General features: G+C 35.5%; 1 protein-coding gene across 1 annotated transcript in view; it reads left to right on the top strand.

The window, feature by feature from the left end:
- Positions 1 to 15,523, top strand: part of esr2a (estrogen receptor 2a) — a 28,611-nt gene extending 13,088 nt beyond the window's left edge. The window contains exons 5-9 of the mRNA XM_028039998.1: positions 1,426 to 1,734; positions 3,734 to 3,872; positions 5,758 to 5,891; positions 9,655 to 9,838; positions 10,919 to 15,523. Coding sequence (XP_027895799.1) covers positions 1,426 to 1,734; positions 3,734 to 3,872; positions 5,758 to 5,891; positions 9,655 to 9,838; positions 10,919 to 11,150 — 998 coding nt within the window. The 3' untranslated portion in view covers positions 11,151 to 15,523. The remainder of the gene's footprint in view (positions 1 to 1,425; positions 1,735 to 3,733; positions 3,873 to 5,757; positions 5,892 to 9,654; positions 9,839 to 10,918) is intronic.
- The last annotated feature ends 1,122 nt before the right edge of the window (positions 15,524 to 16,645 follow it).

Below are 16,645 nucleotides of genomic sequence, written 5' to 3' on the forward strand. Positions count from 1 at the left end.
AAAGAGTTTGTGGTATAATTTGAATTGATTGGAAAACTATTTTAATTAGCAAATTATGTAAATGATACATGAGCTCGTTTTAAGTCAATAATTGCTTAATATTAATTGATGAAAAAGTACTATTCCCATTGGCAGATTATTTCACTTATAACGAGATAATAATCTGCAGGTGGAAATAGGTCTGGGTTGCTAGGTGACGGGCTGGGTTTGACTGGCGTTGCTAGGTAACGGCGCCAATGGAACTAGAACTTTTTCATCAGTATTAAGGAATTATTTATTTAAATCGAGCTCCTACAGCTTGGTGGAAAGTTACTCGTAAGTTAGTTTTGTCTTATTTCAGGGGTAAAAAGATATTTGCACTAGAAATTAGACTATAAATACTTGGTAAGATTTTGTTTTTGCAGTGTACTTTTGCATTTTTATTAATGGAAACCAGAATATAACCTCCAAATCCTCTTGACATGTTTATAAATTACTTATGATGCGTATATTTTTTTCTTTTACATATTTTCTCAAAAAAAGTTTATTTTTGTGAAAAATGAAAATTAACACTGCAAAAACAAAATCTTACCAAGTATTTTTGTTCTAATTTCTTAGTGCAAATATCTTATTACACTTGAAATAAGATAAATACTAACTCAAAAGTTGTTTGTTTTTTTTTCAGCAAATATAGGAGCTTGATTTGACTAAATACTATTTCCACTGGCAGATTATTTCACTTTTATATAACAAGATATTTTCTGATGTTGTTAAAATAATCTGCAGGTAGAACTAGAACTGGGTTGCTAGGTGATGGGCTGGGCTTGGCTGGCGTTGCTAGGTAACAGTGACAGGGGAGCTAGAACTTTTGGTAACACTTTATTTGACAGGGTGTGCGTAAGATTAACATAACATCTGTCATAAATATGAAGGAGTCTTTATGAATATCTATGACTGTTGTCATGAAGTGAGATTCAGTAAATAATGACACTTTTAATGCAAAGTTACTCTAAAAGTTGCATAAAAAGGGTCAACTTTGCATTAAATTGTCATTATTTACAAAATCATACAAAGTTGACACTTTTAAAGGAACTTTTAGAGTAACTTTGCATTAAAAGTGTCATTACTTACTGAATACTTCATGACAACAGTCATAGACATTCATAAAGACTCCTTCATGTTTATGACAGTGTCATGTTCATAAGTCGTGTCAGTCTTATGGACACCCTGTCAAAGTTTTACCAAACCTTTTCATCAATATTAAGGAATTATTCACTTAAATTAAGCTCCTATATCTTGCTGAAAAGTTACTTGTAACTTAGTTTTATCTTATTTCAAGTGTAAAAAGATATTTGCACCAGAAATTAGACCAAAATTACTTGGTAAGATTTTGTGTTTTTACAGTGAAAAACCTGGAGTAATTAAGTGTGGGTTCTGGTTTTGAAGGGATCCGTAAGGAGCGTGGGAACTGCAGGAGCACGCTGGTGAGGCGAGTGACCCGGTTGTCCGCCCAGGGGCGAGTGAGCAGACCCAGGGTGTTAAGCCGGCCGGTGGAGAGTTCGTTAAACGAGCCTGTAGAACCTGGACTGACGCCGGAGCAGCTGATCGAGCGGATCGTGGAGGCGGAGCCGCCAGACATCTACCTCATGAAGGACATGAAGAGGCCGCTGACGGAAGCAGACGTGATGATGTCACTCACCAACCTGGCCGATAAGGAGCTGGTTCACATGATCAGCTGGGCCAAGAAGATTCCAGGTACGGGTCGGCGGCCGGAGCCCCGTTCAGGTCGGCTAAAGCAGAACTTAAGATGTAACTTAGGGATCCACGTTTCACTTCCGGTTCCCATGTCTGAAGTTTAGTATCGACTGATCCGATTCAGTGAACTGACGCAAGACCTTCCTTTTTTTAGACCAACAGAAATGTTCTGAATTATAAATTTATTTGGTAATTTTGCACCAGTACAGCACATTTAATTTAAACATTTTTTTATTTGTGTATTGAATTTCTTATTCTGGGACCCGAGTCCGAATTTCGTACCAAAGACAAGCAAAGGTGGTGCGACGGTAATATCTTCCTAAATATGTTGGTCAAAAAACAACTTTAATTTGTTCCTTTGGTGCAATTAGAAGTAAGAAAATAAGAAACTGAAAAAAATAGATTTTGTCTGTTTTTTTTTCTTTTTGTGTGTTATCTGTGATTATACTTTTAAAAAATATTTAATTGCAAAAAAATAGGTTGACTGCTTTCGTCAAACGTAAAAAAAAAAAAAAAAACTACAAAAAAAATGCTCCAGTTGGTTCAGAAAGTGCAATTAGGAATTTAAAAAATAATGTATCAAATACTTTATTGAGCCCAAAGGAAAATGAAATGTTGTTGTAACTCATTAATTAAAATTCTTCAGTGTTACTGTAGATTAGCTCTAATCTAGCAGGAATAAATGCAGATATTTATTTATCAGATCGGTGTAAATGGAGCAAAATGAATCTGCTACAGCAGCAAAATCTAAATATTTCATCTAATTAAATCTTTTATTCTCATGATTTATACAAAAAAAAACCCATGCTAAGAAATTAATCCTGTAAATTAAATAGTTTTCATGTAAAATGGAGAGCCGCTGGTTTGTAGTTGGTAAAGATTTTGGAGTAATTAGTTTTTACTGGAGTGATCTGACACTTATTACAAAATCATCTTCATGAGCAAAGTCCAGATTTGTGGTAATGTGATGAAACCGTTTGTGTCTGGTGAATCCAGCCATTGTCTCTGCTTTATGTAGCGTGTGAACCTTTCTCCTCAAATTAAAACGTAAAACTGAGCGAATGTTTGGAGCAAAACGGCGTTTTATCAAATTAGACTCTTTCAGGCTGAAATGAAATGACTCGACACCTTTTTACAGCTAATGTGAGCCGTTTGTGTTGAAGTCACAGGTACAAATGTGCTTTACATGAGCAGAAAAATATCCAAAACAAACCAGTTTGTAAAATGAGTCTGGCTTTTTTTTTTTTGTTAAGCAGCTGGAATATTTTCTTTTCACATTCAGAGGCGTTTGCTGTCAGTCGGTCATGACTGCGATGCCTCAGACTTCCTCAGCACGTCGTTGACAGAAACCGTCTCTGTAGCTTCGTCACGATGCTACAGAACAGGAATTAAAAAAATAATAAATCTGACTTTAATCTCAGGATTATGACTTTTCACAAAATTCTAACTTTGCTCAAAATCAAGTCAAGTTTTATTTTGCATAGCGCCTTTCAGCAACAAAAGCTTAACATCATAAAAATACAAAGTCATTGGACACAGTCAACAATTGCTCTCAACATTCTGACTTTTCCTCAGAATTATGATTTTTCATCTCAAATTTTCTGAGAATTTTGACTTTTCATCTCAGAATTCAGACATTTAATCTCAGAATTATGACTCTTCCTCTCAAATGTTCCTTCTTTTGCTCTCAGAAGTCAGATTTCTGAGTCTGATTTTTCGTTCAAAATGCCTCAAAGCCAAACTAAAAACAGATCAAGACAGAAAAAGCTCCGACTCCAACCCGACCACTAAGTTCTTGGTTTTTACTGCGATGCCTGACTTTAGTCTCTTCTTATTAAACAGCTCTAATTCTGCAAATTCAATACCATCCTTAGATTTCTGCTTCTGTTTACATCAGTACTGACATCTTTAATTGCGTTAAACGTTTTTCAGGAGTTTCAGGGTCGGTTTGCACCATCAGCAGGGAGACGTTAACTCAAACTGAAGTCGTTCTCCTCAGGCTTTGTGGAGCTCTGTCTGCTGGACCAGGTCCATCTGCTGGAGTGCTGCTGGCTGGAGGTGCTGATGATGGGATTGATGTGGAGATCCTTGGACCATCCAGGGAAACTCATCTTCTCCCCCGACCTCTGCCTGAGCCGGTACCACTACCGCTTTGATTCAGACCGTAATTATTACGGTTGATTTTCTGTTTTATTGCGTTGATTTGAAGATTTTCTCAAAGGTTTCCAAACGCATCACAAGCAAAATCTCTTCTCTGCACCGAGTCAAAGTTCTAAATGCCAACTTCAACCCTTGTGAGTGGAGAATGAATGAAAGCACAGATGGATGCCAGGAAACGAAGCGTTCTGCATGAGGAACCGGAACATCTCATTCTAGACGGTCAAACATCAGAGCCAGAATTCCACACGGAGCGCTCTGAATGCCACCAAAGAAAACCTAACTATTGTTTAGACGCGACTTGTTAGAGGACATTTAACCAAATATTTCAGTCGGTGCGTTTATATTTTAGGGTTACAGTTAACGATTATTTGAGTAATTGATTCATCTACCGATTATTTGTACAAGTACAGGGATAAACATTGGACACATTCTGCAGATTTTTCATGTATACAATATTAGAAATACATTAAATATCCAAATAACTTAATTCATTTTTGAATAAGAAAATATATTTTTTAAACTAAAATTCTAATTTTGTATATTTTTCATACAGTTTTGGGATAATGATTACAAAATGTCCTGTTTTGAGTCGATTAATTACTAAATTATTTGAAGATTACTTCAGAAATCGATTTATAACGATTAATCATTTCTGATCTAGTATGTTTGATCCTGTATTGATTAGAGAAAAAAAACGCACTGAATTTAAATTTGTGCGCCCGCACTGCAAAACAACAAAACAGAAACTAAATCTTACGAAGTATATTTGTTCTGGTTTTTAGTGCAAATATCTTAGAAAAATTAAATAAGACAAAATTAACTCACAAATAACTTTAAAGCAAAAGTAGGAGCTTTTTTGCGTCAATTATTGATTTAATATTGGCAACAAAAGTACTAGTTCCACTTATTTTATATAGATAAAATATATTTTATGCCTTATTTTCATCATATTTGTTTTCATTGCACAATTTTAGATGGAAATATTTCTTCTTTAAATTTTGTTGTGACTTGACTTGTTTTTTAATTCCTGAAGTATATATTTGTATTTTTTAAAACATCAGTAAAAATACAAATACTGATATTTCTGTAGATTATAGCATTGTTTTAATTTTATAACAATGCTTTGCTATAAGATTATTTCACTTAACATTTTTCTCAAGTTACTTATAATTTAGTTCTGTCTTATTTCAAGTTTCAAGATATTTGCATTAAAACTAGACAAAAATAATTTGCTACAAAAAACTCAAAGTTTGATAAATATCAGAAATTTTATTTAAAAAATCATGGAAATTTCTGAGTTTGAAAAATTCCAAAAGATGCTAGAAAAAAACTACAATTTTGATAAATCTCAGAAATTTTATAGAAAAAAAAACATGGAAATTTGAGTTTGAAAGATCTAAAATTGTCATTTCCATGCACTGCAAAAAGTATTACAAAGTATTTCTTTTGTCTAGTTTTATCTCCTTTTCTCATTAATATTAAGTAATTATTGACTCCTATATCTTGCTGGAAAGATACTCATAAGTTAGTTTTCTCTTGTTTCAAGTGAACTGAGATATTTGCACTAAACTGAACCAAAAATACTTGGTAAGATTTTGTGATTTTGCAGTGTGATGAGTCGGTGCAAATTGCACGTAAATGTTATTGCCATATTTGTGCAGATATACAGACACGACACTGTGCAAACGATTAACTTTCATTGTTGTGATTATTTAAAATGGCTCTGATCGGGTTTTCTCCAGGCTTTCTAACCTTTTCTTTGTATTTTTTGCTCTGGTTCTGATAGATTGATTGTCCTGAATCGTTCTGCATAAATACCAGCGTTTGCAGCGGGATCTGTGTGTGTTTGTTTGTGTGTGGCAGGGAGGAGGGCAGCTGCGTCCAGGGCTTCGTGGAGATCTTTGACATGCTGATCGCCGCCACGTCCAGAGTGAGAGAGCTCAAGCTGACGAGGGAGGAGTACGTCTGCCTCAAGGCCATGATCCTCCTCAATTCCAGTGAGTGAAGCGCGTCTGTGTGGGCCGACGTTCGCTGCTGCTGACGTCACGGATGAAACATGGCGGCACGTTTCACTGGAGGCTCAACAGGAGCCAAGAATAAAAAAACTCAAAAAAACAGCCTTTTCTGCTCCGACGAATACAATGTTTCATCACAGTTAGTTTTATTTTACTGAATGTAAAGAAAGCAATAAGTAAAACATTCAGCCTGGATGTGTTTGTTTAGAGGAATTTATTTTTAAAAAATTGGAGTTTTAGGAATTTTTTGGTCATGTGAGATTTTATACAAGAAAGAAAACAATCAAGGATTATCAAAACTGCTCCGATTTGTGGTTTAACTACAGATATTTTAAGTTGAACACAAAATTTTACAAAAGAAGATTAAGACCTCAGGAAAGAAAAAAAAACATTTTACAGAAATGGGACTTTAAAAATTCTGACAATTTCAGAATTTTGTCTTTATTTGTTTAATTCTGACTTTTTCTCAGACTTTGACTTTAATCCCAGAATTTTGGCTTTTTTTCCTCAGAATTTTTACTTTTATCTAAGAATCCTGATTCCCTCCTCCCCTTCAAATTTTGACTTTAATCCCAGAATTTTGACATTTTTTAAAAACTTTTATCTCAGAATTCAGATTTTGTTTCTTTTTCCCCCTCTCGAATTTTGACTTTAAACTCGAATTTCGACCTTAATCTCAGAATTTTGACATTTTTAAAATAATTTTTTATCTCAGAATTCAGTTCCCCCCCCTTCAAATTTTGACTTCAATCTCAGAATTGTGACTTTTCATGCTGCTGTAGCAGGTTAATTTTTCTCTATTTACACCAGAGATGCACCAATCTGATAAATATCTATATTTATTCCTGCTAGATTAGCGCTAATCTACAGCAACACTGAAGAATTTTAGTCAATATGAGTTACAACATTTCATTTTCCTTTGGGATCGATAAAGCATTTGATATGTTATTTTTTTAAATTCCTAATTGCACTTTCTGAACCAACTGGAAAAAACTTTTTGTAGTTTTTTTTTTTAATCTCAGAATTTTTACGTTTTTTAAAAACTTTTATCTCAGAATTCAGAGTTTTTTTCTTTTTTCCCACTTCAAATTTTGACTTCGATCTCAGAATTTTGACTTTTAATCTAAGAAAAAAAGTAATTCTCGCTTGTTCTTTCCCAGCGGCCCTAATCCTCTTCCATAAAGTTTTACTTTGCCGTCTTAAAATGACTTTAATGTTCTGGAAGAAATCCTCTCTGGAGGACATTTCTTACACATTTGCTCTGACGCGTGTCTTATTCGCCTCTTTAACGTCTCTTTTGCTGCGTTAGGTGAGAATGACATGGAACGCCACAAACATCTGGACTGTTTAACATTTTATTGCTTCTTCGAAATACGCCTGAGTCGGCAGAATCCTCCAAATAGTTCTGAGAAGAGATTTTTGTCTTGTTCAAAAAAAAAGAGGGAGAAAAATGTAGCAAAGGCCCTGAATGCTCCTAGAAATGCAGCTTGAGGCAAAGTTGGCAAAATTACCAGTGATGAAACAGCAGTTTCACCGTTTCACGGCGGCAGGAAAACGAAATGATCAACAACCGCCAGGAGATTCCTGAGGAAGGCAGGCGGTCCAAACCCAGCAGGTTTCAGTTCAGCAGTGATAATATTTTAATAAAAGAAACCTCTTATAATCGGTAATGATAATCCAGGGTTTCCTCTACATGTAATTGATCAACAATACAGAATAAAAGCCGGCACTCCTTCAGAAATAAGTTGCTTTATATACATGTTAAAACAACAAAAGGAAGTGATCGATTTGCCTGAAGTGAATTTAAATATTATGAAACATTAAAAATGACTTTATTTTGAAAAACCAACACCGCTGGCTGTTGTGCGCTGCAACGCTTTCGGGAATGAAGAAGGAGTTTGAGTAGAGGGAGAGAAAAGGCGACTGATCGGCACCAAAGGAAGGTTGAGTTGAATTTTACTTTTAGTTCAAACCTTGAAAATGTGAAACTAATGTTGATGTTTGTTGCTTTTGAACAGCAACGATGTAGTTAATCAATATAGTTTGGCCTTCATGTATAAAAATAAATAAATAAATAAATCCTAGAGGAAACCCCGTAATAATTATTGTAGACAGAAAAAAGGAGTAAATTTTCACCAAATAAATCTAAAAAAACCCCAAAATGCTTAAAAAATCCTGAAATGTTCATATATCCTCAAAAATTTTAAAGGGGGAAAAATATGGACAATTTTGAGTTTTAAAGATCTAAAAATTGATAGAAATTATTTTTGACTTGAGAAATTTTATAGAAAAAAAACTAAGGAAATTGCTGAGTGAAAAATCAAAAATTTGATTTAAAAAAACGGCTCTGAGTTTTTTACTAGGAAAAAACTCAGAAATTCCTAAGTTTTTGAAATTCTCAAAAAAATCTTTACTTTTAAAACTCAGAAGTTTGAAAACCTAAAATTTGCGAGAAAAACTCAAAGTCAGAGATTTCCCTTTTCTCACGAAGTTCTGAGTTTTTCGGATGAAATTTACTGCTTTTCCCCCCGGACTACAATGGTCCTCATCACTGCTAAAATTGGGACTCTGGATGATAAAATCAGTAAAAAGAAACATGTTTGTAAAACTAAATTATTACTTCAAGCCTAAATCTGCTGGGAATAATTTATTGTAATTAAATAGCAGCTCATAAATAAAATGAGCCAAAGAGCTGAACTGGATTCATTAGGAAAAGCTGAGGTAAAATATCTGACACTCTGAAGTTTGAGTGACTTTTGGACATTCCTTAAAGTCCAGCATAGTTTGGTTTCAGAAGATTTTCCATCCTAGTTGCCAGACTTGACCTCCATTAAAACCTGTAGTTTATAAAAGTGAGGAGCTGCTTCTCTACTAAACACTAAGGGTTTTTCTCATGAAGCAGTTTGATAATCATGAGACTTCAGTTTGCATCAAAAGTGACATTTTGTGTTCAGTTTGAATAAGTCTTGAGCTCTTAAAGCATATATATTTACAGTTGTAACCTTAAATGCGGCGGTTTGATTGGAGCAAAAAATGACACGACGGCATGTCCAGCAGATCCAGCATCCTGACGCGAACCCAATGTGCAGACGGAATGCAGAGTGGAAAAAAACTCAGCAGCGCTCTGTGGGTGTCTTTATGCCAAATCTGGAGCATAAAGGCAGCTTCTTCAGGGAGACATGAAGCTCCTCTTCACTTGTTTTTATGCTCTATAAGTGATAAACTTGACGGGGAACATTAAGCTGTGTAAAAGACGGATTAGCAGGACTCTGGTTGTAATTTTAGCAGTTCTGCAGCTGCTAAAAGACTGCAGGATGTGGTCATAATGCGTATTCTGAGAAGGAAATGTGTTCAAGTGCTTTTAAAGAGATTTACTACATAATGAATTTGTTCACAGCAAATCCATATCAGATCCTTTGAGTGCTTTGTTTTCCGGTCCGATCATTTGATCGCTGACCTCCATAAACACAAGCTGCGTCTTTCTTTGGCGTTTCACCATCACGCACTTCTCAATCCGTTTTGCATGTGATTGGTCACAAGAAAAATAATTTATCTGCTTCATTTTCATTTGAATAGAAGCTGAAATAATTATTTTTACATGTTTATTACGTTTCACCACAGGAATCAAATGAGGTCAGTTTTCCGCTCTCATTTTAAGCTTCGCTGTAGCTGTAGACTTTTCGTCGTCGTTTCTTGGACAATTGGAGTTTGCGCGGCTAGCTGTGATCTTTGTTTTTGTGACCAGACATGTGCCTGAGCTCAAACGAAGGCAGCGAGGAGCTGCAGAGTCGCTCCAAGCTGCTGCGCCTGCTGGACTCGGTCACCGACGCTCTGGTGTGGGCCATCGCCAAAAGCGGCCTGACCTTCCGCCAGCAGTACACGCGCCTCGCCCACCTCCTGATGCTGCTCTCACACATCCGCCATGTCAGGTAAACTGTTCACCGACGCCGTGATGCTGCAAAAACACTTTAATGTCGGACTGACACAAAATGGTGCAAAACGTGTGAAGAAGCGGAAGGGAAGAAGATGCAGATGTACAGCAAATAAAAGTGAAAAACATGTAACAGCAGCATCATGCTGTGGGGCCATCAGAGTTTAGGAGAAGATGGATGGAATGAAATAAAGAGTCATTCTGGTAGAAAACCTCCTGGAGGCTACAAAAATGGTTACATTTAGAGCAATAGCTTGGAACACGGTGAATATTTAAAGGGGATTTATTATACAAAATTCATATTTTGGACATTTTTATACGTTTCTACTGCTTCTAAATCAGCCCAAGTGTTGAAAAAAATCCACCCAGTTTTTGTTTAGCAATAGGTTAATATCTTTGGTGTTAATTCAAAAACCTTCAGATTGTTACCTAGCAACCCACGCTGACCTCCAGCATGTTTGGTCAGCTGCACAATGGCTGCTGAAAAAGACAAGTGGTTTGTTGTCGACTTACAATCCAGAAACCACTTATTACATTCTTGTTGGTTGTGCAGGAGGCAATACTAATGCTTTTCGACGCTGTACGGTTGTATGATTGTGAATCTGTTTGCAGACATTTTCACAAGTGAGTGTAAATGTTGATTTGGGGCCGAGGCCAGCAGCAGCTTATTTGGGTTTAGAGGACAAAGCCATCATCTAAGAATGAGATGGTTGAGTCCCCAAAACTAAAGTAAGAGTAAGAGCAGCACTACTTAATATTTTTACTCGAGAGTAAAAAAAAGAATCTGGTAAAAGGTATTGGGTAACTGATCAAAATATGAATATTTAAAAATTACATCATCAGATGAACCAAAATATAAAGTTAAGTGGAAATTTTGGTACTTTTAAGAACCAAAATGACAATAATTCATATAAGTAACAAAAACAAGTTTCCAAATTAATGTTTCATTAAAAAACTTATGAAACTGGTTGGCGTGCTGTGGTGATACGGTATATCCCAGTAGCATGGATTATATTTTGTAGTTGTTTTTAAGGTGTGAAACTTATAACTTGTTGGCCTTTCTTCTTCGATTGTGCAGTAACAAAGGCATGGACCACCTGCACTGCATGAAGATGAAGAACATCGTGCCTTTGTACGACCTGCTGCTGGAGATGCTGGACGCTCACATCATGCACAGCTCCCGCCTCCCTCGCCGGCCCGCTCAGCAGGAGTCCACGGATCAGCCGGAGCCGGCGTCTGGCGGCGGCCCGTCCAACACCTGGACTCCCAGCAGCGCTGGAGTCGGGGTCGAAGCCCAGTGTTCAGATTAAAGCTCGGATCCCACGACCTCTCACTGGACCGACGCTTTTCGGGAGCAGTCTGCAAAGACCGAGAGCAGGAATCTCTGACCACTGGTGAATCTTCAACACACTGTGCACTGCTGCTGGTGAGTTCTCAGAGGACGGACCGGACCTGGAAACAAACCGTCATTCTGACACGCAGCGTCAGCACTTTCAACTTCTGAACTCTTGCTTCTAACATATAGGGCATCATATTAATCATCGTGGATCGCTCAGCTTTCACCGTGACATACAGTGGTACGTTATTTTACTCCTGTAGTTGCTTTGTCACAACTTTTAATAGCAAAAAGAACTTGATTAGATTCAAATAGTATTTTTGTCTATGATTTTATTTACTGAGAGGAAAAAAGAGCTTTGCAAACCAACCTGGACCTATGTGAAAAAGTACATTTCTCAAAGTTTTTATATAACAATTATCCAAAGATGAGTCAAAGAATAATCCACGAGTTCACAAAAAAATTTAAAATAGATCTACAGTAGTGCAGGCCCCACTTATCTTAAAGGTCAGAGTTCATGATTCAAAAATTAGAACAAAAAATGGGCAAAAATAAATTTAAAGGCCCCTCTTATAAAATTAGTTCCAAATATTATACTTAAAGTAAAAAGCTTAATTTTGGAGGGACCTAAATCTGACAGATTTGTGGCAATTAATCGTTAACTGGAGTATCAAGACTAAAAAAAAGGCAATTTGCTGAAAGAGCAACATATTCAAATACAAAACGGTCTTAAAAGTTTTACATTTTGCATAAAAGATTAAATAATTTCTTTAAACATGTTCTAGTCAAAACTTAAGTGGAAAATCTGCAGAATGCAATTTTTTTTTATCTGATTATTCATCAAAATAATTAAGAGTAAAAAAACATGGAAGCTTATTCACTCTTTGCAACTACGTCACTAAATCACCGGAGGCGCCATGATGGACGTCGGAAGTGAGGATCGGGAGTACTGGACAGAGCAACTGGAAAATGTTCTGGTCAGTTTATTCATGGTTTCTACTTGTTAGAATCGAGATAATTTGTCCGTGAACGTAACACACCTGGTTGGGCTCACAGACGGTGATATTTACAGAGCTAGTGGAACCTTCCTCGCCTGGTTGTCACCTTCTAGTACGACACAGAATAAATCCCTCTTCACAATGTGGCTTCTAACTGCATGCAAGGGGCCCCACAGCTGAAAAATCAAAGAAGACACGGCTGGTGTCGTGACTGAGCGGCCAGCCATGAACACCAAGTGACCCACTCACAGGCCCAACCACGAGAAAACTTTACTAATTATATTCGTACATGTTAGATGTTCTTGCAGTATTTTGTTAATAGTTGAACTAGAAAAATATGACCCCAAGTTAAAAAAAAAAAAAAAAGTATTGACGAGCTGCTTTGTGGGGGAAGCCGTGAGAATGCCTGAAGGACCCGTTGCATGCAGTTACTCATCACACCACTAGGCGGCTCTAAACAAATGCATCGACTAAAAATCTCATTATTAATACATACTATTATTATTATTATTTTGGGTCAAATTTACATATACATAAATTAGCTTAGAAACCGACCCATACATTGATCAAATGACCGACTCTGCCTGAATTCACACCACATGATTCATGTCACTGTGTCATAATCAGCGTTTCCCTTTAAACCGGAGCAGCACTAAAAACCAGCACTAAAAAAACCACTTTCTTCCATACATGCTAGGCTACATGACGGTGCGGCACTGTCTCCATGGTTACCAGCGGTTAGACGCCACAGTGTGATATTTGATATCTGTCATCATAAATACTTATAAAGTAAATGAACATTAATCTTCTTGCCTTGTAAAAAGTGTTCGCTGCGAATCAGTGATTTCACTGACAGTGATTATGATTGACGGCTGAGATCTTTTCTTTAAAAGTTCTACAATAAAATGACAAGTTTGGTTTCTATCCCTGTCTATTTGTGCAGGCCCCCTAGGACCATTTTTAAAGTGAAATCAACTAAATAGAAGCGATATTAGGTTATAGATGTCGGTTTTTAGACAGGCTCTAAAGGAGCGCGATGGTCCATCATGGCGGAGTGGGCGGAGTTCTGGAGTCCGTGACGTCACGTACAGAGTCAACAGTTTCACATAAAATCAGGTTGGATGTTTTAGTTACTCCTCTGAATAAATTAAATCATATTTTTTCTATTATATTACATTTAATTTAATCTGGAATATAAAAGATTGACAAAAAAAATTAAATAAACTTTTCACAGCACTGTACAACAAGGCTTGTATTCTTGGAAGTAATAACATTTTCTGCATAAATCACATAAAACCACTAGATTTCTACATCACTACTCACAGCTTTATTGTTTTTTACTGCAGTGTAATTTGTGAACAGAAATGCCTTAAAAACCTGTTAGAATTTTAACAGAAACCAGAATTTTTCTGTTCTTCTTTTTTATTGCTGTTAATCCTTTAAAAATTGAAGTATTGTGAATCAACGAGGCATAAAACAGGATCTGGCGGACAGAAATGTGCACTTATGACAAAAAAAACAAAACAAGAACGATTCTTAAACCGAGAAGAAAAAGCTGCTATTAGAGCTCCAACCAATAAAGTACCACTTTGGTGAAATCTTCTTTTAAATATTGGTTAAAAAAGTTATTTTTGTCACTTTTTGAGGTAATTTTATAATTGCCTCAAATTATAAAAGACAACCCACAACCAAGGACGTGGGTTGGACCAAGGACAACCCACGTCTCCTCAGGTCACTTCAGCTACAAAACAAAAAAAATGTTAAAGGCTTTTCCCCTTTAGCCTGTTTTCCTGAACTGGAAACTTTTTTAGAACTATCGTTTTAAGTCGAGTTTATGCAAATAGACAGTTTTTAAGTGTTTGAAGCCAAGCAGATATAAGATTTTGAAATAAAAGATGGCGATGTCATCATCGTGTAACTCATGGCCTGCAAAAACTGACTGCAGAATAATCTGTTTGGTTACTTTAGGTGATTTTTACATGGCGGAGTTCTCTGTCCGTGTTTATCAAATTCAACAAATTCGATGAGATGGAGAAATTAAAAAACAATTTAAAGCCGAGGTACAGTATGTTGAGGAAGCCGTAACTGTGAATCTACACTGCTTTAGATCTATAACAAACCAGAATTTTATGCATTTTTTTAATATATAACTTTAAGGTTTGGCAGTTTGGATGATTGTTGGGTTTTAGGAACTACAGTGTGTCAAACTACAGATTCTCAAGTTCAGAAAATGTGATAAATGCCAGGAAATATTAAAAAATCACTTGTAATGGAAGACAATATTTACACCTAAACACACAGTATAAGGTCTTAAAATAAACAATGCTGAGCCTGGCAGCCCGCCAGGCTTATAATACACTAGGAGAAACCCTGGAAATATTAACATATTATTAAATATGCATTTACTTAAATAGTCCCAATCTAATAAAGTTAAAACTTAAAACAGGAAGTTTGTCTTTTATAAACAGCTACAAACTTTCATCTTGTTTCACTTTCTCCATTTTTATGACTCAATAATTAAATACTTAACTCTTCAATGTAAAGAGGAAAAGTTTTGCTTCATAAACTTAACACTTTGCTTTGAATATCAAAGTTTAACATCAGAGCAGACGATACTTTTTATAAACAGTAAAAACTATTTGGAACTTGGATTTGTAGTTTAAGCAAAGTAATGGGTGTAATTTAACAGAGGAAGTTGATGAACTCATTTAAGATGAAGCTGATTTTGTGATCCATTTTTAACAGAAAATACTTGCTGAAGTGTCCAAAGCATAAATAAATATCTGCCACTAACTGGTTCAACCGATTTTTACAAAAAATGCAAATGAAAGTTAGGATATCGGTTCCAACAGAACCCCTGTTATTTCTGAAAGTTTATTTTTTTAACGTCCATTTGTGCCTCGTTAAAAACGTTTTACGGTAACAAAGCACTTGCATGTATGGATTAAAGGAATACAACAAAAAGGAATGAATAAAACGCATAATTGTAGACAGAAAATAATAACTTTTGTAACTGAAATTGAAGCTCAATTGAATATTTTCTAGATTTATTTGGGGTTATTCGTCTCCACTTTGCGTTTTATTGTGAATTTCAGCTGTTGGATCAAAGTGTATTCCTTTTTGTTTTGTTCTAAAGTTGGGCGAGATGAAGGTGATTTCTGTGATATTCTGCAGCTTTGACAATCACTTTAATATTTACGGTTATTTACCACAAACTGGTCTCTGGACTTCTGCCTATTTCTCACCTTAAAACAAACCGTATTATGGTTGTGTAGGAAAAAAAACAGAAAACTGTCGATCTTTGTTCATTTCTGGTGAAAACATTTAGTAATAAATGTTCAAACCTGTATTGTCTGTCGCCTTCTGTTGATTAATGTTATTAAATCAGGCAAATGGAGAATGAAGGAAAACAATTAGGATTTACTAACAGAAAATCAGTCATAAATAAAAAGCATTACATTCTCTACACAAATATATAACCCAAACATGAAACACGATGAAATGTTGAATGTATAAAAACAAACATTATGGAGCTCTGTGTCATGTTAAAGAAAAATCCGGTTTAAATCTGACCTCTGAATCAGTAATAAAAACAATAAGTCAGATTTTAAAAAGCTGGAATATGATAAAACAAAATGCATGACGATATAAAATGGCTCTGCTTAGTCCAGATGTTTTAAACAAAAACCTGTACAAACACAAGCCTTATTTTTAAAACGAGTCAGGCAGTTTTACCATCTTCATTTTTAAAATTTCTCCTTTTGATTTACAGTTTTTAAGCCTCTGAATGACAAATTGAAAAAGCATAAATAGATATTAATAAAAATTTAATGTTGGGGAAAATTTGATTTGATCTCAAAGAATGTCGAGATTTGAACCAATTTTCAAAAACGATTGCAAATTGTAACGTTTTGTCACATTCCAGCTAAAAACTTCCAATGTTTTTACTGGGATTTTGTGTGATAGAAAATTATCAGAAATAAAAATACATATTCAGACAATTTCTAACAAAATCCAGAGTTACTAATTAGAACTTTTTAATTTCCATTTCTGGAAAGGTGGAAACACAAAGTTGAATTCAACAACTTTGATTTTTATTTGCAGAACATTTTGAAAACATTTCTCAGTTATGCACGACTTTGTTGGTCCAATTAAAATATATTGATTTTAGTTGTAAATTTTTAGAAATAGTATAAATACATTTGCAAATGTTACCATTTGTGTCAAATAAAGAAACATTTAAATCGATTTTTTTTAAAAGAGAACCTATTATGCCAAATGTACTTTTTGAACTTCCATTTGATTCTCTACTGCTTCTAAAAACAAACATAAAAAAATCACCCAGCTGGTTTTTTGGCGTCTGGAAAACGAGCCTCCCGTTATTGCGTCACTGCACTGTTACCTAGCAACCAGCACATTTGGTCAGCTGGTTTTACAGCCGTGGAATAAACTAAGAGGCCACTGCGCTGAA

Source organism: Xiphophorus couchianus, chromosome 15, assembly GCF_001444195.1.
Source record: "Xiphophorus couchianus chromosome 15, X_couchianus-1.0, whole genome shotgun sequence".
Taxonomy (NCBI): Eukaryota; Metazoa; Chordata; class Actinopteri; order Cyprinodontiformes; family Poeciliidae; genus Xiphophorus; species Xiphophorus couchianus.